Source organism: Maylandia zebra, unplaced genomic scaffold (genome assembly GCF_041146795.1).
Source record: "Maylandia zebra isolate NMK-2024a unplaced genomic scaffold, Mzebra_GT3a scaffold11, whole genome shotgun sequence".
Lineage (NCBI taxonomy): Eukaryota > Metazoa > Chordata > Actinopteri > Cichliformes > Cichlidae > Maylandia > Maylandia zebra.
Genome location: NW_027490041.1, coordinates 1,671,309 through 1,696,695, shown reverse-complemented (window position 1 = coordinate 1,696,695; position 25,387 = coordinate 1,671,309). Strand labels below are relative to the sequence as shown.

Here is a 25,387-nt window from a genome sequence, read left to right as displayed (position 1 = left end):
TGTGATGTCTGTAAGCACCAAACATGACATCTCTGCAAATTCATCTTGAAATATGTAGGTACCTCACACGTACAGCTGCAGCCATCTCAGCCATTTATCACTGTGGCTGCCAAGTGGCTGCCACTTCACAAGCGCATGGCACAACATAGAAGAGCCACCTCCACAGGACAAGACTCAGCAGTCCATCTGCATCTTAAGGATAAAGGACACTCTTTCGAGGATGCCAATGTTCACATTTTGGGCAGAGAGGACAGATGGTTTGAAAGAGGAGTGAAAGAAGCATCTATGTCCACTGTGAGCGACCATCTTTGAACAGAGGCGGGGTTTACGACACCAACTCTCTGCCATCTATAATCCAGTTTTGAGATCCCTTCCCAGACGCCTTAACGCCCACTCACATCCTGGGCCATCTGACCTCAGGAATTCGCATGATAAGGTGGGGCCAGGTTTCACAATGAACACACCCGAAACTCTGGCTGATTGGGACCCACGCCCATTTTCACACCTTGGCTCAGGCGATTAGAGGATCATCAGGGGTCCTTTTGTCCCTCTGTGGGGGGACACTCCCACTAGGTTTATATCTGGGACTCTCCACCATTTGACCTTAGAACTGAAGAAGCTTCTCGGATGAGAGGTGAAACGTCTTCAAGTAACTTAAAGAAGTCCAGACGCTTTTCTTTGCAAGCTCCTTTGACTACGATGACCTGGATGACTGAGAACCTTCACAGACATATGAATATAAAACAGTGTGAACAACAAAACATCAGCTTTGGAAACTTTGATGTAAAATTCTGCAATTGTTTTCTCAGATATAGAGATTTATAGCATAAATCAAACTAACATACATCAGTGTATTATTAATGTGCACACACACACACACACACACACACACACACACACACACACACACACACACACACACACACACACACACACACACACGTGTTACAATAAACAGCTCTTATGCTTCTGTATGATTCTCAGTGCTTTCCATTTGCGTGTCCACAGGTTGCTGTAAGTGGTGCTTGACTGCAGTTTGCTCTCATTTCAAGTGGTTTGCTGTCACAAAGCCAACAGGAAGTCCGGCCATGGTTGAGCCAACTGAAGATGGGTTGAAGGTGGCGTCCTCGTTTCCTCTGTGAGTGCGAGAGGACAGACAAAGCAAACACCGTTTGGACAGCATTAAAATATTTACACTGATGATTAATGTTGTGTCTTTGCACCTGTAGCGATACATGTTGGAAAATGGAGACTTTAGCCACCAAGACTGACGTGCCTGGAAACTTCCCTGTGAGTACGCCCACAAAGACAGGAAACAGTTTAGCCACCGCGGTTAATCCTCCATCATCATCATCCAGTATTTTTCACATCTTTTCTTCTGCTGTTTCCCTTGTTGTCAGTCACGGGGTTTGTTACTGAAATGCGTGTGGTCGACGGGAAGCCTGACGAGTACGGCCTGAATCATTCCATCAACACCGGACGGAGTGAAACCTTTGTTGAAAACAGATTATATGGTAACGTTGCATTTAGCTTCAGTAAACTGTGAAGTTACAGCAGCAGATTTACATCACGTGGCTTCACAGGAAGTAGTCTGGACCTCAGCGCTGAGGTTCAAGCAGCTCTGCTTGCAGACGGCATCCTTCCTGAAAATGTTCTTCATCTTCCTAAAACCAGAACTTTTACATTGGTGCTGAAGTTCTATATAAAAACAGCCTGAAATACAAAGTGATGTTGTGCACTGATTACCTCACACTCTCCATGTTTCCTTCTACAGAGGAGTGTCCGCCTGAGTGTTTTGTCTGATCTGTTGTTGATCGTCTCATTGACACTGCATGCAGATCTGACACCAGGGCTGGACTGGGACAAAAAATGGTCCCGGGCATTTTGACTGGAGACCGGCCCCCCAGGTATTAAAGGAAAAACCATAAAGCCTTTGAATGAAAACAAACGCTGTTGTCACAGTGATGGACGCTGTCTTGTTGGTATACATGCATCAGTCTAATAAACTTAAACCTGCACCATCCTCCCTGTCCTGGTATTCTAAACAGGAAGTAGACTGTTGGTCGAGTTAACCTCCTGAACATCTACAACACACGGTGGAAACCTGACATTAAGACAGAGACTAGAGGTGAGACATGATCATTGCTGATTACTGATGACAGATTTAGATATATTTTCATAAACCTTTCATTTGCCACATCAATAAACAGCACGGCAGGGCAAAATATGTTTTCTAACATGGCGACCTTTAAAAAGTGAAAGGAGACAGAAAGACAGCTGAGAAAGAATCAAACGGACTTTTTGATGCATTTTACACACAGTACTGGTGCAGAATCTAGAAAATGTGGGAAACACTGGCATCATATGCAGTACTTACTTCTGAAGAAATTATGATGGGACCCTAAAAAATGACTATGTACAATAATGGATTTCTATACATTTTACATCAGATGAAAACGTTTGTTGTAAGATTCAGATAATTATTTATTAAAAGTGAGACATTTTAAATGAGAATAAGAAAGAAAAGTATGTCTTTGTGCCCCCCTCTCCCTGTTAATGCCCTACCTGCCCCCCTGGCAACACTTTGCTAGACCCGCCCCTGCACAGTTACCAGCTGTCAGCTACACAAAAAGGATCCTGGTGTTATTTGTCTCTCAGAAACAGTTCATAACTTCAACTCATTTTTGTTTTGTCATGTTTTGTTCTTTACATTGTCTTTCTTCTATATAATTGTTAAACATTTAATAAATATGTCTACAAAAAGATTTTAAAAACCAGACATTTCACACAGACACCCAAATGATTTCTGACTGATGAAGGGGGCTGAAGGTGCCCTGCTCTTGCCCAGCTTCTGCTGCTCTCTCCCTGCTCACTGTCAGCAGCTGGCAGCCTCGGTCCTGCCTGAGACTCTTCATCTATCAGTGCCAAAGAATATGGGAAATAGCAACGCACAACATGCACATTACAAAACAAGCACATGAATCAGCATTACATTCATTAGTGAAGTGCTGACGTTCGTTCCTAAACTTTGGGCCTTAATTAACATCACTGTGAACTAATGTTTGCTTTGCTTCTTAACCAGTGAAGCAGCGAGGGGCTTTCTGAGGTTCCTGCTCGTAAATGCCCAAAATGAGTCGAGTATTTCTCTGCAACTACAAACTCTGTTTTCATCAGAGGTGTAAATATTACAGCACTGTGTCAGAGTCACTGAGGCTGGAACACAGAAAAAGGAAGTAGATGTATTTATTTTTAGGCTTTATTGCCTGGAACCACTTTAAAAATACGCTTTGGGTCACAATTAACTGCAGAAACCAGGAATCCACATATGAACATTATCTGTGCAGAGATTTATGCTTCTGAAGGTAAACAGTGAAAACTTGCAGCACTAAATGCACAGATAGCCAGGCGTTTCACATTTTGGGACCATCTGCCAGTTTTCATTTCTTAGGTATTGAAGAGCAGAAATGATTGAATTTTATTTACATGCTTAAAAATGTTTGCTTTTGAATATTATTTGAAGAATTACCCACACACTCAGGCACTGTGGGCCTGTTTCCCTTTGCACAACCGAGTGTTGGAAACCTGCCTTTTCTCTTTAAACTCTGAGGGGCTGTAACTTTGGCTTCTATTGGCAGATTTGCATGATTGACCCTCTTTTTAAAATAGTTTTAGCCAAGAGAATCAAGCTAACATCACTGTTTTTACGTCAGCTCACGTCACACGAGCTGTTTCAAGAAAAGTCCTCCTGTCACACAGCAATGCCTACATGAATCACACCACTCTGCTTAAATAATAATAATAATGTTTAGTGAAGCAGGTGAAGCAAAGGGCTGCTTTTAATAGGCTGGGAGACCCAGGTGTGCTGCTTTAGCTGCTGAGCCTCTCATGCTAGCCTCCATCTATAAGCTGGGATCACAGGAGCACTGCAGTCCTGACTAGATCAAGGATTGTTATTCATGCAGGTGACAAAAGTTTACATTCACAGAGTCATAGGATTGAGCCTGGTTTGAAAAGCAGCTGTTTAATGCAGCTGCTTAGAGTTCACACACAGTAGAAGAATCAGACTTGAGTCACATTTCAAACACTGGAAAAATACTCAGCAAGTAACAATGAAAACAGCACAGACTCAGTATATCCTGTTCAGTCCTGTGTTTGATATGAATGTGCTGTTCAGAGAGGATCTCGTGTCCTCTTTTACAAAGCCTTTGTTTCATGATGTTTGTGTATAAATGAATGTAGGTGTGTTTCTAAGTGTGAAGGAGCCCTGGGAGAAAAGACTGAAGCTTGTGCCAAAGAACAAACAGGAAAGAAAGATCAGCATTAATGAAGACGAGCACAGAAGGAGCCCAAGCACGTGTTGCTTTTTCAGATTTCTCTAAAAGTGTGTGTTCATTTGTTCCATCCTTCACAACAAACAACAGCTGACAGACACACATGCACTCTGTGTCACTTCACAGGGGCTGATGAAAGTGGACACAGTAAAGGGAGAGCTGGACCTGCTCTACACATCCTGCACTCTGTTAACAGACTTTATTCTGCAGCATCAACAGATAAAAATATATGAAGATATAGAAACGTTTAACATTGTGACTGTTCACATTAGTGAAGCTGTTACTTTGCTGCCAGGTGGGAAAAGAAGCCTAAAGCTGAGTCTGATTAAACATCTGCTGCACCAGAGAGTTTCATGGCCCTGCTTTATCCTGTGCTTGCTGACCACCTCGTCCTGAAACCTCTTCATCATCCTCACAGTTGTGTGAAGAAAGAGGGAAGCAGGTGGAAACCATCTGTGCTGCTGTGTTCACTTGTGTGTGTGCGTCTATGGTCATATCTAATGTGTACCTACAGACAAACACAAACACCTGGCATTGCACAAGAGTCTCTATGGAGCAACCTGCAGATGTCAGAGATGTGATTAGAGGGTAAAGTGGACTAGTGAGAGCATCTATGTTGTTGTTGTCTGCTGGGGGACAGCATCAGCTCCAGAGATGCATCAGGATCAGCAAACTAATCTGCAAGGCTGCAAGTGTCACTGAAGGAGTTTGAGTCAGTGAGGGACTCAAACTCACACAGCTGGTCAAGAAGGCTCAGCAGCTGCTGTATTTCCTGAGGAGGCTGAGGAAATTTGGTATGTTGGCCAAGATCCTCAGCAGGTTCTACAGCTGCACTGTGGAGAGCAGCCTGACCAGCTGCATTACTGCATGGTACGGCAGCACTACTGCAAACCGCAAACGCCTGCAGAGAGTGATAACAACTGTGGAGAAGATCATCAGGACCCCGCTGCCCTCTCTGCAGAGCAGCTACCATCACAGAGTCCAGAGGAGAGACACACCTCTGCCCTCGAGACGAAGGTTCAGAAGTGTGAAATGTAGAACATCCAGACTCAACAACTCCATCTTCCCCACTGCTATCAGACTCCTGAACAGCTGACCGACCTCAAACTGCAGTTTGCACATCAGGTCACTTTGCACACTAAGTTCATTTTGCACATTAAACTCCATGTACATCCATGTACATCGACATCTGCAGACCACACGTGTCTTCAGTTACTTATTTGTACTTATTTGCAGTTATTTATCTTTTTATTTTATTTTTTTAAGTTATTTCTTATCCTTATTTTATCTTTTGATTTATTCTTATCTTGTTCTTTTAACCATTATCTAACTTGGCATTGTGCACGGTGTGTTTAGATTCAGTTTAAATTCAGGGACACGGAGCCCCTGTTGATCCTCTACCTAATCACACGAGCCACGGTGTGAGAACGGGTGTGGGTCACAATCAGCCAAGGTTTTGGGTGAACCCATTGTGAGATCTAGCCCCACGCTATCATGTGATTTCCTGTGATCAAATGTCCCAGGATGTGAGTGGGTGTTAAGACGTCCATGTCCCTCTTCAAGCAACTTAAAGAAGTCCAGACGCTTTTCTTTCCAAGCTCCTTCAACAACATCATTCATAGAACAACTTCCAGCTTCTTTTGCTCGGCTACAGTTTGGATGGATTTGCAGATGCAACAAGACTAAAATGGTTAGGGTCAGGAGGTCAAAGGTCAGAGCTCCTGTGGGTCTGAGGGCAGCCTCACGCTGGAGAAGGATGAAGGAGTCTGACCTGAGCCAGTGTTTGACATGAACACATCAGCACTGCTGTCAGTGAGCCTAACGACAGCCGTTAGCATCATTTCAGTGTTTCAGTCATAAAAACACTTCCTGTCACTGTGGTGGTTACAGTGACATCATGCAGTTTGTGCTTTGACCTCCAGAGGGCGACAAATCAGCACAGACAGAGAGCTCCATTCAAACTTTGCTGCCATCAGGAATAATTCTTCAAATATAATCATCAGTGTTTGAGCAGTTATGATATCAGGGACAATCTAGACATGTGTGACAATACTGAACATGTCACATGACACACCTCAAACATCATGTGATCCACTCTCAGTCTGCACTTTCATTCATGACTTCAACAGGTTGAAATGAGCTTTGAAGAAACATTCAGTGAAATAAATCTTTCATGGATTCATGTGAGCAGCAGATGAACTTTGTACCAACAACATCTTCAATAACAGAGTCTGAATGAAGCTCAGGTGTTGATGCTGCTCACTGATTGGACGCTTGCTTTCAGCTCTGCTCTCAGTCTTTACTGCACAGGTGAAGGTAGAAAGTGTGACTGGATCTATAGACTGGAAACAGAGAAACATGCTGAACATTTGAAGCTTTGCAGCAGAAATGTTCATGTTACAAATACAGCAGAGCTGATCTGGGATCAGTGTGTTCACACCTGCAGCTACAACAAGGTTTCATGTCTCCACACGTCAGCATGTGAACTTTACTCTGACTCAGTCTGAGCAGTCAGACGGCATATTTTTAAAGTTAACACATCAGCACACACAGAGCTGAGCCCCTCCCACCTGTGCTGAGTTTCAGGTGGAGCCCCGCCTCCTTCCAGGAAGCAGCTCACCTGTGTGTCCGTGTTTAGTGTCCAGGTGTGGAGTGGAGCTTGTTGTTGGTGTGTGAAGAAACTGTAAGTTTGCTTTGTTTCCTCCTTTAACAGTTTGTCTTTAGGAACTTTACTGTTTGTTCAGCTCGTGTTTGATTTCTTCACACAACAAACTGTGTGTGTTTGTATTTCCGGTCTCTCCATTAAAGTCAGTGTGTAATGTTTCCTGGCTAACATCAGCTGTGTGCAGCTTAGTTCAGCACAAATCTGCCGCTCCATAGTTCACGGTAACGGACTCACAGCTGGACCAACGAGGCCGAGTGTGTCCGCCACTCTGAGCTACGTTCGTGTTTGTGTACTTGTAGTTTGTACTTTGAGTTCACTCAGAGCCCACAGAGGACGCAGCGTACGTGATGACGTCACAGCCCTTTACCTCCTTTACTGTCACTGTGATTAATATTTACACACGAGACACCTGCAGAGCTCTGACGCTAAGCTAGCACACAGCATGCTAACGCTAAGCTAAAGCTAGGCTAGCCAAGAACCCAGAGTGAGTTAAAGCTGAGTAAACACTGACCCCAGACCAGCACCGTGATAAAGTGAGCTGCTGCTGCTGAACTTGAACAGGTAACAAAGTGATGAGCAGTCAGGCTGCAGGTTTCTACCTGTTCATGTTTCTACAGTAGAATCACTTTGAAGTGTCTTTGTGCTGTTTCATCTTTGATTTGTGTTCATAAACACTCAGAGAAACATCACGTGACCTCATCAGGATCTGTGTTGGTGTGTGGGGCTGTACCTCAGCTTTATGTTGTTACATGCTCATTTGTTCATTTCACACAGTAACATCAAAGTAATGTTATGAGGAGTAATGAAGTAACGTACTCCATTACTTTTAATTAAAGTGTTCTGTGTAATATGTGTAATAATGACTGTTTTGAGTAATGACCAACACTGATCACAACAAAGAGGAAATGCCTCCAACATGCACAAACATTTGAGCCACAACATGCAGTTAATGTGCACAAATGTCTTTGATATGCTGCTCAGTGATGGTGGTGACTGTCAGAGCAGAGCTACTGAGAATCAATAAGTAATATCAATGATGGGATCAGAATCACTAAATTCTTCTCATCCCTGTCAGTATCATACATGTGCTGTATAATGTGATAAATGTAGAGGTGCTGGCTGTTCTCTCACTCTGCTGTTTAGCTGTAAAGGACGCCTCCCTGCCTTTGTCTCATTCATGACCTTTAATAGTCTCTTCTAACATGCAGAGATCTGTATGATCTGTTTCATAGAGTCTAACCAGCCTGTACAGGTAACAACAACAGTCACTGCATCACTGACACACAAACGTCATCTCTGTCAATAACAACATTCATACATGGAATAAAAACACATCAGTGGATCATTGCTGGAGCTGATGTTTGTGCTCCTGGTGCAAAGGCTCTCAGTTTCCTCCTTGAAATAACATCAGTGGTGGGTCAGCGACATGCTTTCTTTCCCTCTCAGGTTTAAATATCTGGGACTCTCCACCGTTTGGTTTTAGAGCTGAAGAAGCTTCTCAGATGAAACGTCTTCCAGAAACTTAAAGACGTCTCTTTTCTCTCCAAGCTCCTTAGATCACATGACCTGGATGACTGAACCTACAGACATATTGACCTGGTTTCATGGTCACATGACAGGTCAGAGGTCAGCGACTGTAACTCAGTTCCTCCTGTTAATGTGAACTCACTGAGTGTTTGTGGTTTACCTCTCAGACTGACTGAAGATGATGATGGAGGAAGAGGAGGACAGAGCAGAGTCTGCAGGGTCCAGCTGTCCGTCTGTGAGGAGTGACCGGTCCAAAGGTCTAAATCCAGCCTTCAGTGGTGAACCTGGAGCAACGAGGTCAGAGAGCTGAACTCACTGAGTAACAGAAATAATTCTGCACTGACATTATAATCAGTGTTGACTCTGGTTGATTGTCTGACTGTGTTTGTGAGCTGAGAGGAAATGAAAATGAGTTTGTAACAAAAATCAGTTTTGTCCAGTTTTCCTGTAAAAAGCTGAACTCTAATCTAAGAGGATGTTACTGACAGGAAACAGCTGCATTATCTGCAGTCTGTGTGATCACAGCTGCTTCAATCATGTTTGTGTCTGCAGAGGTCAGAGGTCACAGTCTGCAGGGTCCAGCTGTCCGTCTGTGAGGAGTGACTGGTCCAAAGATCATAATCCAGCCTTCAGTGGTGAACCTGGAGCAACGAGGTCAGAGAGCTGTGATGACTCCTTTACATGTTTGTGTTTCCTGGATAAATATGACCTGAAACATCCTCAGATTGTTACAAAGATTCATTAAAAAGAAAACAATGAAAGAGAAAAGATCCAAATGTTCGACTTGGTCATTTGCTGTTTGAGGACAGTGATGCTCATATCTGTGGGGAAAGTGTGACCTGAGTGGGTTCATGTTTGTCTTTAAAGAACAGAGCTGCTCTGATTCTCTTTGTGTCTGATCTGTTAAACAGTCTGAGAGGTCACACAGAGACCCAGCAGCTAAAGCCTGGATCATACTGGCTGCTGTTACTCCATCAGGACAACACTGAACCACAGTGGTGTGGATGTAGTGGATAAATCCCACCATACTGATGCTCAGAGTTAACCACAGGGAACAAAACCAGATGTTACCTTCAGATTGTGACCTTTGGAGTGGACGATGCAGATTTCAATAGAGAATAAATGTTGTTGTTTTTCAGCTGTGAAGAAAGAATCTAATTTTCTGAACTTAAGAATTTATGATGCTGGAAACAACATGGAGACTATAACACAACATTTCCACTGTGTTCATAGAATGAATGTAAAACTGTCAGACATTCATTAAATATGCAAAATGTCTACAGAAGCATCAGAGGGTCAGACGTGAAGCACTCAGTGATTTTGATCAAATGACTCATCAGTTATTGATCTGTACTACACTGATCTACCACGTTAGTAAAGCTGGTGTTCTGGTGGTGGAGGGAGACTCGGATCATGTTCTGGTTTTGGAGCAGTGATCTGCTGATGGTTCAGTTTGATGAGCTTCTTCAAAATCATCCCTGACATCACCACTGAAAGGACGTCCATGAAAACAGACTGAAAATTACTGATATGTTCACAATCTGAGAGTTTAAAACTTGACAGACTTGATTCAGATGAAGTTATTTGAGCAGAAACTCCTGGATCTTTATCCTGTGTTGATCTAATCCTTCATGGTTCCTCCACAGAGTGGACCAGCAGAGCTCAGAGGTTCCCAGTGGTCAGTCTGCCCAGCAGCATCAAACACAGCTGGACTCCATATTTATGGTCTGTACATGTACAACAACTACTGTTACATCTGTTCTGTTCACAGTCATCTCCATGCTGCTCTTTGTAGACCAGTGGATCGTCAGTGTGTCCAACATGGATCTGATGTTTGGCACCATGATTTCAGTCTGATTGGCTCATTCATAAATATTCTGTTCCAGCTGCTGGAGGACAACATCATCACTTTTGTGAAGAACGAGCTGAAGAAGATCCAGAAGGTTCTGAGTCCAGGTTACCCAGAATGCTTAGAGAGTCAGAGGAGCAGCAGCAGAGAGGCGTTTGTGAAGATCACAGTGGACTTCCTGAGGAGAATGAAGCAGGAGGAGCTGGCTGACCGTCTGCAGAGCAGTAAGAGGATTTATCTAAAGATTTAAGCTGCTGGATAAATGAACATTTTCCAGAGATGGAAGATGGAGCAACATGTTTTAAAGATTAGTTCTTTTTGGAATTGAGTGTTTATTTTTCTTCTCATTCAGAACTTCAAACTGCAGTTTTTCACCGTAACCTTAAATCCACCCTGAAGAAGAATTTCCAGTGTGTGTTTGAGGGCATCGCTAAAGCAGGAAACCCAACCCTCCTGAATCAGATCTACACAGAGCTCTACATCACAGAGGGAGGGACTGCAGAGGTCAATGATGAACATGAGGTCAGACAGATTGAAACAGCATCCAGGAAACCAGACAGACCAGAAACAACAATCAGACAAGAAGACATCTTTAAAGCCTCACCTGGAAGAGATGAACCAATCAGAACAGTGCTGACAAAGGGAGTGGCTGGCATTGGGAAAACAGTCTTAACACAGAAATACAGCCTGGACTGGGCTGAAGACAAAGCCAACCAGGACATCCAGTTCATATTTCCATTCACTTTCAGAGAGCTGAATGTGCTGAAAGAGGAAAAGTTCAGCTTGGTGGGACTTGTTCATCACTTCTTTACTGAAACCAAAGAAGCAGGAATCTGCAGCTTTGAAGACTTCCAGGTTGTGTTCATCTTTGATGGTCTGGATGAGTGTCGACTTCCTCTGGACTTCCACAAAACTACAATCCTAACTGACCCTAGAAAGTCCACCTCAGTGGATGTGCTGCTGATAAACCTCATCAGGGGGAAACTGCTTCCCTCTGCTCGCCTCTGGATAACCACACGACCTGCAGCAGCCAATCAGATCCCTCCTGACTGTGTTGGCATGGTGACAGAGGTCAGAGGGTTCACTGACCCACAGAAGGAGGAGTACTTCAGGAAGAGATTCAGAGATGAGGAGCAGGCCAGCAGGATCATCTCCCACATCAAGAAAGCTCGAAGCCTCCACATCATGTGTCACATCCCAGTCTTCTGCTGGATCACTGCTACAGTTCTGGAGGATGTGCTGGAAACCAGAGAGGGAGGACAGCTGCCCAAGACCCTGACTGAGATGTACATCCACTTCCTGGTGGTTCAGGCCAAAGTGAAGAAGGTCAAGTATGATGGAGGAGCTGAGACAGATCCACACTGGAGTCCAGAGAGCAGGAAGATGATGGAGTCTCTGGGAAAACTGGCTTTTGATCAGCTGCAGAAAGGAAACCTGATCTTCTATGAATCAGACCTGACAGAGTGTGGCATCGATATCAGAGCAGCCTCCGTGTACTCAGGAGTGTTCACACAGATCTTTAAAGAGGAGAGCGGACTGTACCAGGACAAGGTGTTCTGCTTCATCCATCTGAGTGTTCAGGAGTTTCTGGCTGCTCTTCATGTCCATCTGACCTTCATCAACTCTGGACTCAATCTGCTGGAACAACAACAAACAACCTCTACATGGTCTAAACTATTTAACAAACTAAAACTTCAATCTCTCCACCAGAGTGCTGTGAACAAGGCCTTACAGAGTCCAAATGGACACCTGGACTTGTTCCTCCGCTTCCTCCTGGGTCTTTCACTGCAGACCAATCAGACTCTCCTACGAGGTCTGCTGACACAGACAGGAAGTAGCTCACAGACCAATCAGGAAACAGTCCAGTACATCAAGAAGAAGCTCAGTAAGAATCTGTCTGCAGAGAAAAGCATCAATCTGATCCACTGTCTGAATGAACTGAATGATCGTTCTCTAGTGGAGGAGATCCAACAGTCCCTGAGATCAGGACGTCTCTCCACAGATAAACTGTCTCCTGCTCAGTGGTCAGCTCTGGTCTTCATCTTACTGTCATCAGAAGAAGATCTGGATGTGTTTGACCTGAAGAAATACTCTGCTTCAGAGGAGGCTCTTCTGAGGCTGCTGCCAGTGGTCAAAGCCTCCAACAAAGCTCTGTGAGTAAATCTGTGATCATGTTTATTTTTAAAATGTTGATTAAAAGTGGTCATAGATTTCTTCCATGACAGATCCATGTCCTAAAACCATGAGACAGCGTAGTTGTATAGTATAAAAGAAAAAAAGAGAACTTTTGACCACAATATTGTAACTTGAATGAACTTTTGATACAGCCTTTAAACATAAAATTTATGAACAGAATCAGTGACAAAGGGCAGCCCTGGTGGAGCCCATCACCCACCGGCTTATTACTATCCAACGTATTGCCGTCTATGCCAACCAAGCTCTTGCAATGGTTGTAAAAGGATCGAATGGCCATAAAATGTTTCTCAGTTTTATTATTTTCAGTCACATCTGTTTTTGATTATTAACTGAATATTTTAAAATTCAGGCTTTTTATGTTATACAAAACATCATATTTTCTTATGATGTCTTGTATTGATTCTGAAGGAATAGTTTTCATCAGTATCGCAGATACCAGCCTGAATTTTACTTTCTATTGGATCAGAAAGGAAATCAGTGGCATCACACATCACTTACAGCAACTTCAGTACCTCTTCATTTTAATAAACTGGGGGGAGTTGCACCAAGATTCAGTATGAGATAAAGAATTATTTTTAACTGTAAGGTTGGAGAAATCTGTTTTTGGAAATTGGAAGAACAGGTCATCTTAAAAATCACTGCATTGTAGTTTTATTCAGGCCCCTTCAATCTGTGATCGCTGTTGCTTTGCATTGTAAATGCTACTATTACAAAAGTCACAAATATTAGTGTATGTGTGTGTTGTTGGGTAATAAACCAAAAGAACAGAATCTACCAGCACCTCACTGATTTCTGCTTAAAAACAATAAAAAAGCAATAAAGCTCTGATTTGTTTGGTTGATCTTGTCTCCCTTCCACCTTGATTTCAGACTGAGTGGCTGTAACCTGTCAGACAGAAGCTGTGAAGCTCTGTCCTCAGTCCTGAGCTCCCAGTCCTCCCATCTGACAGAGCTGGACCTGGGTAACAACAACCTGCAGGATTCAGGAGTGAAGCTTCTGTCTGCTGGGATGAAGAGTCAATACTGCAAACTGGAAACGCTGAGGTCAGATCAAGCAATATCGATTTTTTTTTCATCAATTAACATCATTTAATCAATTTCATTTGGAAAAAATTAACAGTGTTTATGTTTTGTTTTTTTAATGAATCCATCCAAATCACACTAAACTGCCACATTTGTCTTTTGTAACATGAGGCAATAAGGATTCCAGCATGTCCTGAAACAGTGTTGAAATATTGTAAATGTAGTAGCTCCTCATGGCACCATGAATATACTTTAACACAAGTGTTTCATGTCTTCTTGTCATCCTTTCTTCAGACTGAGTGGCTGTAACCTGTCAGACAGAAGCTGTGAAGCTCTGTCCTCAGTCCTGAGCTCCCAGTCCTCCCGTCTGACAGAGCTGGATCTGGGTAACAACAACCTGCAGGATTCAGGACTGAAGCTTCTATTTTCTGCAGTGGAGAGTCCAAAGTGTACAATTCTCAGGTCAGGATTCAGTCTTTTCTGATGATGATTTAAAACCTGAGTCAGGTCGATAAATGGCTTACTCATTTACAACAGACATGATTTGTCAAATCACCTTATATCTAACCCAAAGGTCCTGTGTTTTACTACTTTGATTTTTTAGTAAAACACAGGACCTCTTAATATTTATCTAAGAGACCATATATAATTTTTTTCCCTGGATCATGTGTGTACCCTCCTGGTTGGAGCTCCAGCAGCCTGTATCAGTGAATGGGACTTTAAATGAAATTGCTGCCCCTGTCAGGAAGAGGTCTGAGTGACACACAAAACAGAAAATATGAGCACTGCATGTGTCTGAGGCTACTCAGATACAGACCTGAATGAGACACTAACTTTGTCTCTGAGAGATAACTTTTATTATTAAATACACTTCATTTCTCATCTGTGTAGAGAATGTAGAGTTTGACATGCTAATATTACAAAATGAAAAATCACACTGAGTCACAAAGAAATTGTTTTGGAGTATTTATGGTTCAGCTGATGAAATTGTTCAAACAAACCAGTAATTTACACCGAAACAGCACAAGTGAAACTTTTTCGAGGGACTTACACTAAGCTTGTCCTGGTACACCTGTAGAGCCCAGCTTCTATGGACCATGAGCTTAAGTTCTGTGCTGCTCTGATTTATTGCCTGTGCTGTCTTTCAGTTCAGCTTTGTCGAGTCTCTGGTAGGATTTCTTTTACATGACCTGTGTAAAAACAAAACAGGAAACACATTAAGCTGAAGTAAGATGCACAATTTGAAAAATGGGGCACAAAAAATGTTGCTGCTTTCTGGAAAGTGCGTCTAAGAAGACCCAATGGAGAAAGTGAAGAGAAAAATCAAAGATTAAGAAGAAGAAAATGGCAGAGGCAGTTTCTCTTGGACTGCCTGCAGATGGGGCGAGACTCTAGAAACAGGGATGATTGGAGAAAATGCAAAGAGGCCATAGGATAAACCAGGAGATGAATACTCTGGTGTTCTGGGGATAGTGGGAGTGAGAGGGAGAGATGCCAGTAAATGATTTCAAGGATAAATTTGAGAGAATCAGAGCTAAGAAACCAAAGCAAGTGGGGAACTACAAACATATGGACAGACTCATAATTAGGCCAAAGACACATTAAAGCAATTATTACAGGTTTAGAAACAGGGATGGATATGAAGGAGCTTAGCATGAATTTGCATTGAGGAAAGAATAGCAACGAGCATCAGAGGAAACAGTTAGGAAAACTAAAAGGATGTACTGGCAGGAATACTGCAGTACTTTAGGAAGAACTACCGTATTTCCCAGACTACAGAGCGCACCTGAATATTAGCCGCACAAGCTAAAATCAGGGGAAAATCCTGTTTTGTACATACATTAGCCGCACCTGACTAAAAGCCGCAGGTGTTTCAATGTTGACTTATCATATGTAAGAGAATATGCACAAAGCGAATTGTCAGGAAAGAGATGGCTGTTTGGAGACACACCCCTTTTATTAATATTTTGAAAAACAAGTTATGGGTACATATTTCCATAACTTTTTAGGTATATGTACAAGTAGCGGTAATTACAAGTACAAAACATGTACTGTGCTTCATAAATGAGTAACAAATGTAGTACATAACAGTAACCTACAGCACACCAGAACAATTGATTCGGACTACCTTTTAGGCTCAGGTGCAGTGACACAGCTTTAACAAGAAGAAAAGTCAGTCATTCACCACCATCTTCCTGCGCACTAAAACCACCAAAGTCCTCTTCTCCAGTGTCGGAAACAAACAGGCTCAGGGTGGCTTCGTCATCCACTCTCAGCTTCTTTCTTTCGTTGTCACTTTCAAAACCAAAGAAATCCTCATTGTCAGTGTCAGAGTCGAACACCCTCAGAAGGGCCGTGGCGGTGTCCTCCTCTCCATCATGCAGCATTCAGCCCTTCGAAATCTGTTGGTGATCGTGGATGTTTTCACACTTTTCCACGCTGTCAGAATCCAATGGTGGAGTTGGGCATAACTTGCTTTTTGCAAGTTTATCGCCGCTCATCATCCAGGCCTCCAGCTGAACGGGTAGCGCTACTTTGAAGTTTGTTTTTCGCGCTACCTCGTACTGCACTACGTTGCCTGACGGATGGACATGTGACCAACATACCACTCTTGAACCCCGATCCTTCCGCCAGGCAACGTAGTGCCGTACAACAGCGGAACAAACAAAACAAATCCGCTCATGGACAATCCATAGAAAAGCCGCACCTGACTAAAAGCCGCAGGGCTCAAAGCTTGTGCAAAAAGTAGCGGCTTATAGCCCGACAATTACGGTACACCAGTTCAGAATGTGTGGAGTACAGTTAAGAACATGAATGCAGACAGGAAACAACAGCAGCTGTTGTAAAGTAAATTCAAACTCCTTCATTAAATGCAGCTGGTTGAGTTGAAAACAATGGAGAATGATTGTGTTACGTTGTTTATTCTCTATAGAAATGGAGCAGGAGTGCATGCAGAGCTGGACGTGGGCTGTATATACATGCGTGTATCTGTTTTGTCTGTGAGCAGAGAAAACAAAGCGCTGGAAATGTCATATTGAAATGTTAAATCAGGAAAATCCTGGAGAAGAGGATAGTTCTAATGTTCAGTTTGTAATGTTGAATTCAACACAGCTCTTAAATGCATAAAAATGACTTCACCTGACGTCAGACTGAGCAATCGGATTAGCTACTGATATTGATTTAACCCTTTAAGACCTACCATAGAACCAAGTCCGCCAGAGCTTATATTATATTTTTACATGCTGTAGAGCCATTTTTGGGAGCATTTCAAGTTGCTATACATCAATACAACCATTACAGCCTAAATTTTAATAATATGTATGTATTAAGTGCATAGTAATTACATAAATTGCAAAAAAGTGCAATAAACTACAAAAAAATTGAAAATCGTTTTTGTTTTTTTAACATATATTTCTAGTTAGAGAAATTTAAGAGGCTTATCCCTCAAAACTGTAAATACAAAAAAGTTGCACAAAATAGTTTCCCACCTCAGGAAATTTATTTTGAGTGCCTTCATAGTTTTATTTTTGAAATACACCAATTTTTATATACTGCAGGAAAAACGAAAATAAATATTATACTGCAAATTTGCAAAATAACAGCATATGCATCAAAATAAACTATTTCCAGCAGAGCAATATGAGTCCTAAGCATATGTGGAAGGAAACTGTAACCTAGGACAAGCTGATGGCATAAGATGTAAATACAACTCCTCAGGTTTCATATGCAAAAAAAATTATTGCGCTAGCTCACGTGATTACAGTGCTACCGGGATTTAAAAATAGTTGCGCAAAACGGAGTGTGCCCACTCTGACCAGTTTTAAAGGGTTAAAGCAAGAAAATATGGTATTAGCATTAGATGCCAATTCCTATTAACCTTAAATTAGCATTACCTGCTAATGGCAGTCTACTTAGCATTAACTCCTCACTAATGTAATGCTAATTCACATCAAATTATCTTTAGCTTTAGCATTAGCTGCTAGCTTCAGCCTACCTAGCACTAGCTGCTCACATTGTTAAAAGGGAAGAGAAAACGATATTAGCATTAGCTTGTAATAATTATTCACCCCTAATTAGAATTAGCCACTAATGGCAGCATACTTAGCATTAACTCCTCACATCGTTATAATGCAAATGATGCTAACTTGCATTAAATTAGACTGCTGTTATTAGCTAATGCTATTTAGCAGTAGCTGCTCACATTGCTATAAAGCAAAGGAAAACGATATGAGCATTAGGTTCTAATGCGTATTTGCCTTAAATTAGACGTAGGTGGGCAGCACGGTGGCACGATGGTTAGTACTGTTGCCGCACAGCAAGAAGGTCCTGAGTTCAATTCCACCATCAGGCCGGGGTCTTTCTGTGTGGAGTTTGCATGTTCTCCCCGTGTTTGCGTGGGTTCCCTCCGGGTACTCCGGCTTCCTCCCACCGTCCAAAGACATGCAGCTTGTGGGGATAGGTTAATTGGATAATCCAAATTGCCACTAGGTGTGAATGTGCGAGTGAATGTGAGTGTGAATGGTTGTCTGTCCCTGTGTGTTAGCCCTGCGACAGACTGGCGACTTGTCCAGGGTGTACCCCGCCTTTCGCCCTATGACAGCTGGGATAGGCTCCAGCGCCCCCCGCGACCCTGAAAAGGATAAGCGGATGGATAGACGTAGGTGCTAATGGCGGCCTACTTAGCATTAGCAGCTCAGATGTTGTAATGCTAGGAAAAAGAGTGTTAGCATTAGCCGTTCACATTGTTATAAAGTTAAGGGAAATAGTGTTAGCATTAGCTACTCACATTGTTAAAAAGTGTTAGCATTAGTGCATAATGCTAATTCATGTCAAATTAGCATTAGTTAATAACGGCAGCCTATTTAGCATTAGCAGATAATGTTGACCTTGGCCCACTGGAAAAGTTAAGAACTAAAGATTTAGGAGTGTTTCTCGATAGCTCTTTCTCATTTGAGAAACAAATGAATTCTGTTATTAAAACCAGCTGTAAGGTTTATATTGTTGATTGTCATTTATGCTTAGAAATATTTACTCATATATGCTTAGAGTTGTATAATCGATTGCATAATGATAGAGGTTTGATCCTGAGTAGTCTGTAAAGACTCTGTGTGCCTTCCAGAGTGCTCTGGCATGCACACACCACTTGGGGCCATGAGAGAGGTCGTACCCTCTCTTACTGATTTATGGTGTAGGACAGGGGTCTCAAACTCAATTTAGCTGGGGGCCGCTGCAGGCAGAGTCTGGGTGAGGCTGGGCCGCATTAGGTTTTCCACAAGAAAGACATGGTTAAAAAATTCCAATCTTCTCAAATCTCTTTATTTTTATTTTTTAACACAAAATATGAAAAATGAATAAACAAATTAAGAATTAATAAGAAAATAAATCAATCTGTAAAACATAAATAAAATAATAATAAGATATTTTTAGTCAGTGAACTTGTGTGTTTCTTTCAGTCTTCTATATCTGCTGTATTTAGATTGAAATGTCTGTATTAACAGTTCTATAACCTTCTTCTGAACATGAATGGAACACTGTAGAAAATGAACTGTTCTTCTGAACATGGCTTCTCTTGCCTACTCCTTGCTGCTAGAGACCTGGCAGCGTTTCCTCTCGCATAGCCGAGCCAGATTTGGCCTGAGGGAGGAAGCAGTTGCGACCCTCAGTATGTCTTGAAGATGATCATCCGTAAGTCTGAACCTGTATTTGGACTTATTGAAGTTCAAAGTGGAGAAGAGCTTTTGGCACAAGTATGTGCTACCAAAAAGGCACATGGTCCGCTTGAACATTCGGGAAAGCCGAGGGAAACTAGGGCTCAAGTCTCTCAAAAATTGTCCAAGCTTGTCTGCTTTTCCACTCACCTCCCTGAACTTTGCTTTGAGTTCAGAGTTGCACTGCAGCTCAATGAGCTCCATTTGAAGCACAGAAGGGGCATCTTGCACATCAAAGGAGAAGGGGTCCGCAAAAATGTGAAAGGTGGCTCTGTGTGTCTTGAAGTCAGCAAATCTGTGATCAAATTCCTCCTGTAGCCTCAAAATGGCATCAACATACTCGTCAGCACTGAATGGTGTGCCTGCATCCACGAGTGCCTTGCATGCTGGGAAATGGCAAAGGTTTGTCTGAGAGAGCTGAGCTTTCCAGAGCGCCAGTTTTGTGGAGAATGCTCTCACGTTGTCATAGGCAGCACTGACAAGTTGCCCCTGGCCTTGTAACGTCTTGTTCAGTACATTAAGCTCATGTGTCATATCAACAAGAAAAGCTGAGTCCATGAGCCATTTGGGATCAGTTAGCACAGGAACACTAACTCCATCCTTCTCCATGAAGGCTTCACTTCTGCTCTCAACTCAAAAAGTCTCTTTAATACATTTCCCCTGCTGAGCCAACGTACCTCAGTGAAGTCGAGCACATCCCCATATTCTGACTCCATTTCCTCTAAAAAAGCACAGAACCTTCGGTGCTTTAAGCCCCTGGATCTGATTTGGTTGATGCATTTCACAACAATAGACATCACATTGTCAAACTTCAGGCATTTGCTGCAAAGGACCTGCTGATGGATGATGCAGTGCAGAGCAATGGCCTCCTCCACGCCTTCCTCTTCCAGTTTGTTTTGTGCCACCAGTCCATGTTTCCTCCCTGTCATTGATGGCGCTCCATCTGTTGTTATTCCAACAAACCTCTTCCATGGCAAACCAACATTCTCAATGGCATCACACAGCTTGTAAATATCTGCTGAGCGGTGGTCTGGCCATGCATTGGAATTACTGTGAGCAGCTCCTCCATCACTTCAAAACTGTCATCAACACCACGGACATACATTGGGAGCTGGGCAGTGTCGGTGATGTCTGTGGTCTCATCAAGAGCGACTGAGTTTACACTGAAACATTTGGCTTTCTCACACAGTTGGTCATAAATGTCACTTGACAGGTCAGAAATGCGATCTGCTGCGGTGTTGGCAGAAAGGCTGATGTTGCTAAACTGACCTTTCTTTCCCGGACAGACTATATTTGCAGCCTGCAATATGCACTTTTAGACAAATGCACCTTCTGTGAATGGCTTCCCTGCTTTAGCAATCATCTCACTAACCACGTGGCTCCGACTGCTGCATTATTCTCTTTGGTTGCTTTCTTGGAGAAATCTTGCTGCCGCAGTAGATCTGTTTTAAGACTGGCAACCCGGTTGGCTCTCTCGTCTCCCTGGTATTTTGCATCCAGCTCAGCATGTCTAGTTGTGTAATGACGTTTCAAATTGTATTCCTTGTGCAGCGCAACTTTCTCTGTGCAAATAAGACAGGTCGGGGTGCCCCTGTGCTCAACAAAGAAATATTGCATTTCCCACTTTTCCTGAAATTGTCGGTGCTCATCACCAACCTTTCTCTTCACCGCAGGCTTTGAAAAAGACATGTTTGGGGCTATGTGACATTTATAATTCTACTTGGTGTCACTGTCGCATTGAAGTTTCAATCAAGCGTTTAGCCGACGGACGGGGAACGTCTCAACGCGTAGAGAACGTCATTTCTGCTTCTTTTTCTTGCAACCGTAGCACGGCGATCGGCAGATAAAAAGCCGGTAGCAGTCTCCTTTGTTTTTACGCTCGATGTTCATGTCTTTCATGACGACACGAACACCGTGGCGTTTGCAGATGGTAGAAAGTGCAGGGATAGCGAGCGCAAAACAGGCGACTGCTCACGGCGCCGGGCTGTTGTTACAGGAGAAAGAAGCGGAAATGACACCGTGACATATAACAAATAACATCAGCTGTTTCTGATGTTAGTTGTTTTGACTGCTTTTACATTATATTGAAATATATGTAATGTTCATGTTTGCTGCAATGCAAACGCAGTGATGCAAATAAAAACATGGAGCCACAAATTACGGTGCGACCCTATAATTAGTCCGGGTTACCGGGGACTGTTGTTGCCGATGAACAGGTGTCGCTATGTGACTGCAGACTAAATTGGGCTGCATTGAGTTCATGACTTTTCTTTTATCCCGCCGCCTACGCATCACTGTGAGAGTTAATATGAGATCTCTCTCTGTGGAAAAATAACTTTAAATCCCACTGACGTGTGTATAAATCTATATACGTATAATGTCCCGCTGGGCAGCAACTTAAAAAAACAACTTTTTTTGAAGTGTTGTGAACGCAGCGCGCTGGGGCGAATGTCGGCGTTTGCTCAATAGAAAGGAGGAAGCCAGCCAGGCACAGGAAAGAAAGAAACACTCCAGGGCAACGCTGCTGGAACTTTGACTCATTGAGAAATGTTTCCCTGCTTGCATCAAGCCCGGCTGGTGTCCCCTGAGATCCATATCCCACCCTGATTGGTGGGTTAATTCAGCTCCGCCCACAACACTGTAAAGTGTCATACATTATCAAACTAACATTGAATTTTCATATTAAGGTGGGGCCAAAAACTATCGTCCTGCGGGCCGCAATTGGCCCGCGGGCCACGAGTTTTAGACCCCTGGTGTAGGAGGACACCTACTCTGTGTCTGGTTAAGTATAAGAGCCCTTTGTTAGGGGGACCGCTGGACTCTTAGCACCAGCTTTGGGGTCACAGGGTCACATCTGGAACACACACACACACACACACACACACACACACACACACACACACACACACACACAGACAGACAGACAGACAGACAGACAGACAGACACACACACACACGCAGACACACGCACACACGCAGACACACGCACACACAGACGCACACAGACACACACACACTATGCACAGACTGGTACTCTTTGTTCATACCTGTGTAAGACGTCATAATGAACTTGTGCATATTCATGTAAGCTCAATAAAGAGCAGTGTTACGAGGGAGCAGACGAGAGCGACTGAGGTCAAGTGAAGGAACGGCGCTGTCACAGTTCTCTCCCTCATCAATTGTCTGGTTCCAGCGGTGGGTCTGTGCTAGACGACCCATCACCAGCTTTTTCCACTGGTTACCAGTACGTGGTAGAATCCACTTCCAGATCTGGTTGTCTTTAAATCTGTGAATGGATTGGCTCCATCTTATCTCTCTTTAACAAAAGAATCCAAGTGGAGCCCTCAGGTCTGCAGATAAGCAGCTTCTGACCAGAACTAGACGTAAAAACAGAGGTGAGCTTTATCGATGGCTGCAGCCAAACTCTGGAACAGTCGCCCTTCACATCAGGTCGTCACCAACACTGGACATTTTTAAAAGCCGCTTGGAAACACATTTGTACTCTGTAGCTTTCAATCCTGACCAGTCTTTATAGTCATTACTGTGTATGTTTCCTATTTTCTCTCTACTCTGTGCAGCACTTTGGCTCAAGCTGTTTTTAAATGTGCTGATAAATAAATGTAGATTTCTTTGAATAAAACAGTGGAGCCGAGCTTTGAGCTCAGTGTGTAACAGTGTGTGTGTGAGAGCCATGTAATGTCCATGTGTGCATGCTGACTGTGCTGCTCTGACCCCCCTCCTCCTTTCAGGGTGGAGCCTGCTGGAGTCCGATGGTTGAGACCAGGTCTGAGGAAGTGTAAGTGTGTTTTTAATGGGATTCATGAAAACAAAGCAGCACACATTCAACCATCTTCATCATGTCAGGAGTCATCATCAAAGTGTCAATCAATGAACAGATGATGGATCAATAACTGCAGCTGGATTGTGTTTGTTCTCTCCATCAGATTCCTGTCAACTCACAATCGACACAAACACAGTGAACACAAAGCTCCAACTGTCTGACAACAACAGGAAGGTGACACGTGTGGAGGAGGTTCAGTCATATCCTGATCATCCAGACAGATTTTATGTTTATCAGCTGCTGTGTAGAAATGGTCTGACTGGTCGCTGTTACTGGGAGGTCGAGTGGAGAGGAGACGTTTATATATCAGTGAGTTACAGAAGCATCAGAAGGAAAGGAGGCAGTGATGACTGTGTGTTTGGAAACAATGATCAGTCCTGGAGTCTGTACTGCTCTGATGATGGTCCTCAGTCTGTCTGGCACAATAAAATAAAAACATCCATCTCCTCCTCCTCCTCCTCCTCCTCTGTCTCTAACAGAGCAGCAGTGTATGTGGACTGTCCTGCTGGCACTCTGTCCTTCTACAGAGTCTCCTCTGACACTCTGATCCACCTCCACACATTCACTCAAACTCTTTATCCTGGGTTTATGTTTCTCTGGTCTCCTGGTGACTCAGTGTCCCTGTGCTGAGTGGAGTGTAAAGAGTGTCTCCTGTTACAGAAACACTCTGACTGTTGAACAGATAGTTCAGTCTGTACATGTCTGTCTCTTTCACTCACAAACACGTTTTCAGATTCATGGATTCAATCAGTTGATGTTTGAAACTCTTCTAAATGATTCCTTGTAAACTTCTTCCTCTTCAGTCACAAACAAACAGGAAGTGATGTCACATGTGTTCCTGTCCACACAGCAGAATGAGTCTATTGCTGACAGTGATGTACAAACAGAGTGAGCATTTCTGAGGCCCAAAATAAACTGAGTAGTTCACTGAATGAACAATGGACTGTGAGCTCAGTTCCTTCATCATTAGTATGGATTATATATGTATATGTATTATATTAGTATCATATATATCAGGTGCTGCTGCTTTCAGTCATTGTGCAAATGTGCTGTTTGTAAGCTTGTAAAGCTGCAGTCAGCTGAGACTGAAGAAGTCACCTGATCAGTGAGCAAACGTTTCTGAAAACGTCCAGATGAACAGAATCAACCTTTTGGGATCAGCCAGCAATGCAGCATCATTGTTGTTCAGCTTCAGAGGTTTGCAGGAATGAACTGATGACCAGAAACAGCTGCAAAGTCCAAGAAAATACCAGCTGGAGTTCAGCTGCATTTGAAGAAGTCAAAGAAAAGTAAGGATGGCAAAGGGCGACGTTTTCTTCCAAAGAGCTGCAAACATGGTCGACGCCTCATTAGAAGAATCATCTGGACATTTGTGAGGAACTCTAACCAAGAAAGCAACGTCACACAGATCCAACAGACAGTTTCCATGACTGCAAGTGTTGAGTGGAAAAATGCTACATTGCATTATTGCATCCTCTCACCACAGGAGGCGCTGTTGGCACCACTGATTGCTGATCAGCTGTTCTCTGATGATCTGATTGATACTGTGAATAACGGGACTCACTGAACTCTGTGACACAGTGAAGATTACAGAGTTTAACTTCACCCTTTAAGACTGACCACAGAACCAAGTCCGCCAGAGCTTTTGTTATATTTTTACATGCTGTGGAGCCATTTGTGGGAGCATTTCAAGTTGCTATACATCAATACAACTGTTATAGCCCTAATTTTAATAATATGTATGCATTAAGTCCATAGTAACTACATAAACTGCAAAAAAAACCTCTGCTCATCCATCTCTGTGTGTATCAGGATACATTTGGTTCATAATACACAGAAAAATCTGAGTTATTACCTGTAATAAATGTGAAAGATTCCTGCAGTGATAACCAGGCAGGACTGAAACACATCCAAGCTGTCACCACGGTAACAGCACCGCCCATCCACAGGTGAGGGGAGGAGCAAAAAGAGGGACTTTGACCATTTTATACTAAAAACACTCAACTAATGTTTCTAATATGAAACAAATAAGCCCACATTAATGTGAGCGTTTATTAAATAATAATAATGATGATTTCCTCCTGATCTCATTTCCACAGCAGAGAAAACTGTGGTGTATATTGAGGTGGAGGGTGTGGTCTGTGGCTCAGGTGTAGAGTGAGGGTGGGGTGCACCACAGCAGCATGCTGGGACTGCTGAGGGTGGAGGAGGGAGTGATGATGACATCAGAGCTGCAGCACAGAGACCA

The 25,387-nt window shown here is 43.1% G+C and overlaps 2 protein-coding genes across 2 annotated transcripts; both read left to right on the top strand.

Moving 5' to 3' along the window:
- The first annotated feature begins 6,901 nt into the window (after nt 1-6,901).
- LOC143416074 (uncharacterized) lies at nt 6,902-11,217 on the top strand. The gene is made up of 7 exons (XM_076881448.1): nt 6,902-7,014; nt 8,691-8,820; nt 9,076-9,177; nt 10,170-10,248; nt 10,410-10,596; nt 10,725-11,167; nt 11,212-11,217. The coding sequence occupies exons 2-7, from the start codon at nt 8,702-8,704 to the stop codon at nt 11,215-11,217; spliced, it is 936 nt and encodes a 311-aa protein (XP_076737563.1). The 5' UTR covers nt 6,902-7,014; nt 8,691-8,701.
- A 74-nt stretch (nt 11,218-11,291) lies between these two features.
- On the top strand, nt 11,292-24,063 carry LOC143415883 (protein NLRC3-like). The gene is made up of 5 exons (XM_076881298.1): nt 11,292-12,525; nt 13,438-13,611; nt 13,885-14,052; nt 23,048-23,094; nt 23,243-24,063. The coding sequence occupies exons 1-5, from the start codon at nt 11,432-11,434 to the stop codon at nt 23,767-23,769; spliced, it is 2,010 nt and encodes a 669-aa protein (XP_076737413.1). The 5' UTR covers nt 11,292-11,431; the 3' UTR covers nt 23,770-24,063.
- Nucleotides 24,064-25,387: the final 1,324 nt, after the last annotated feature.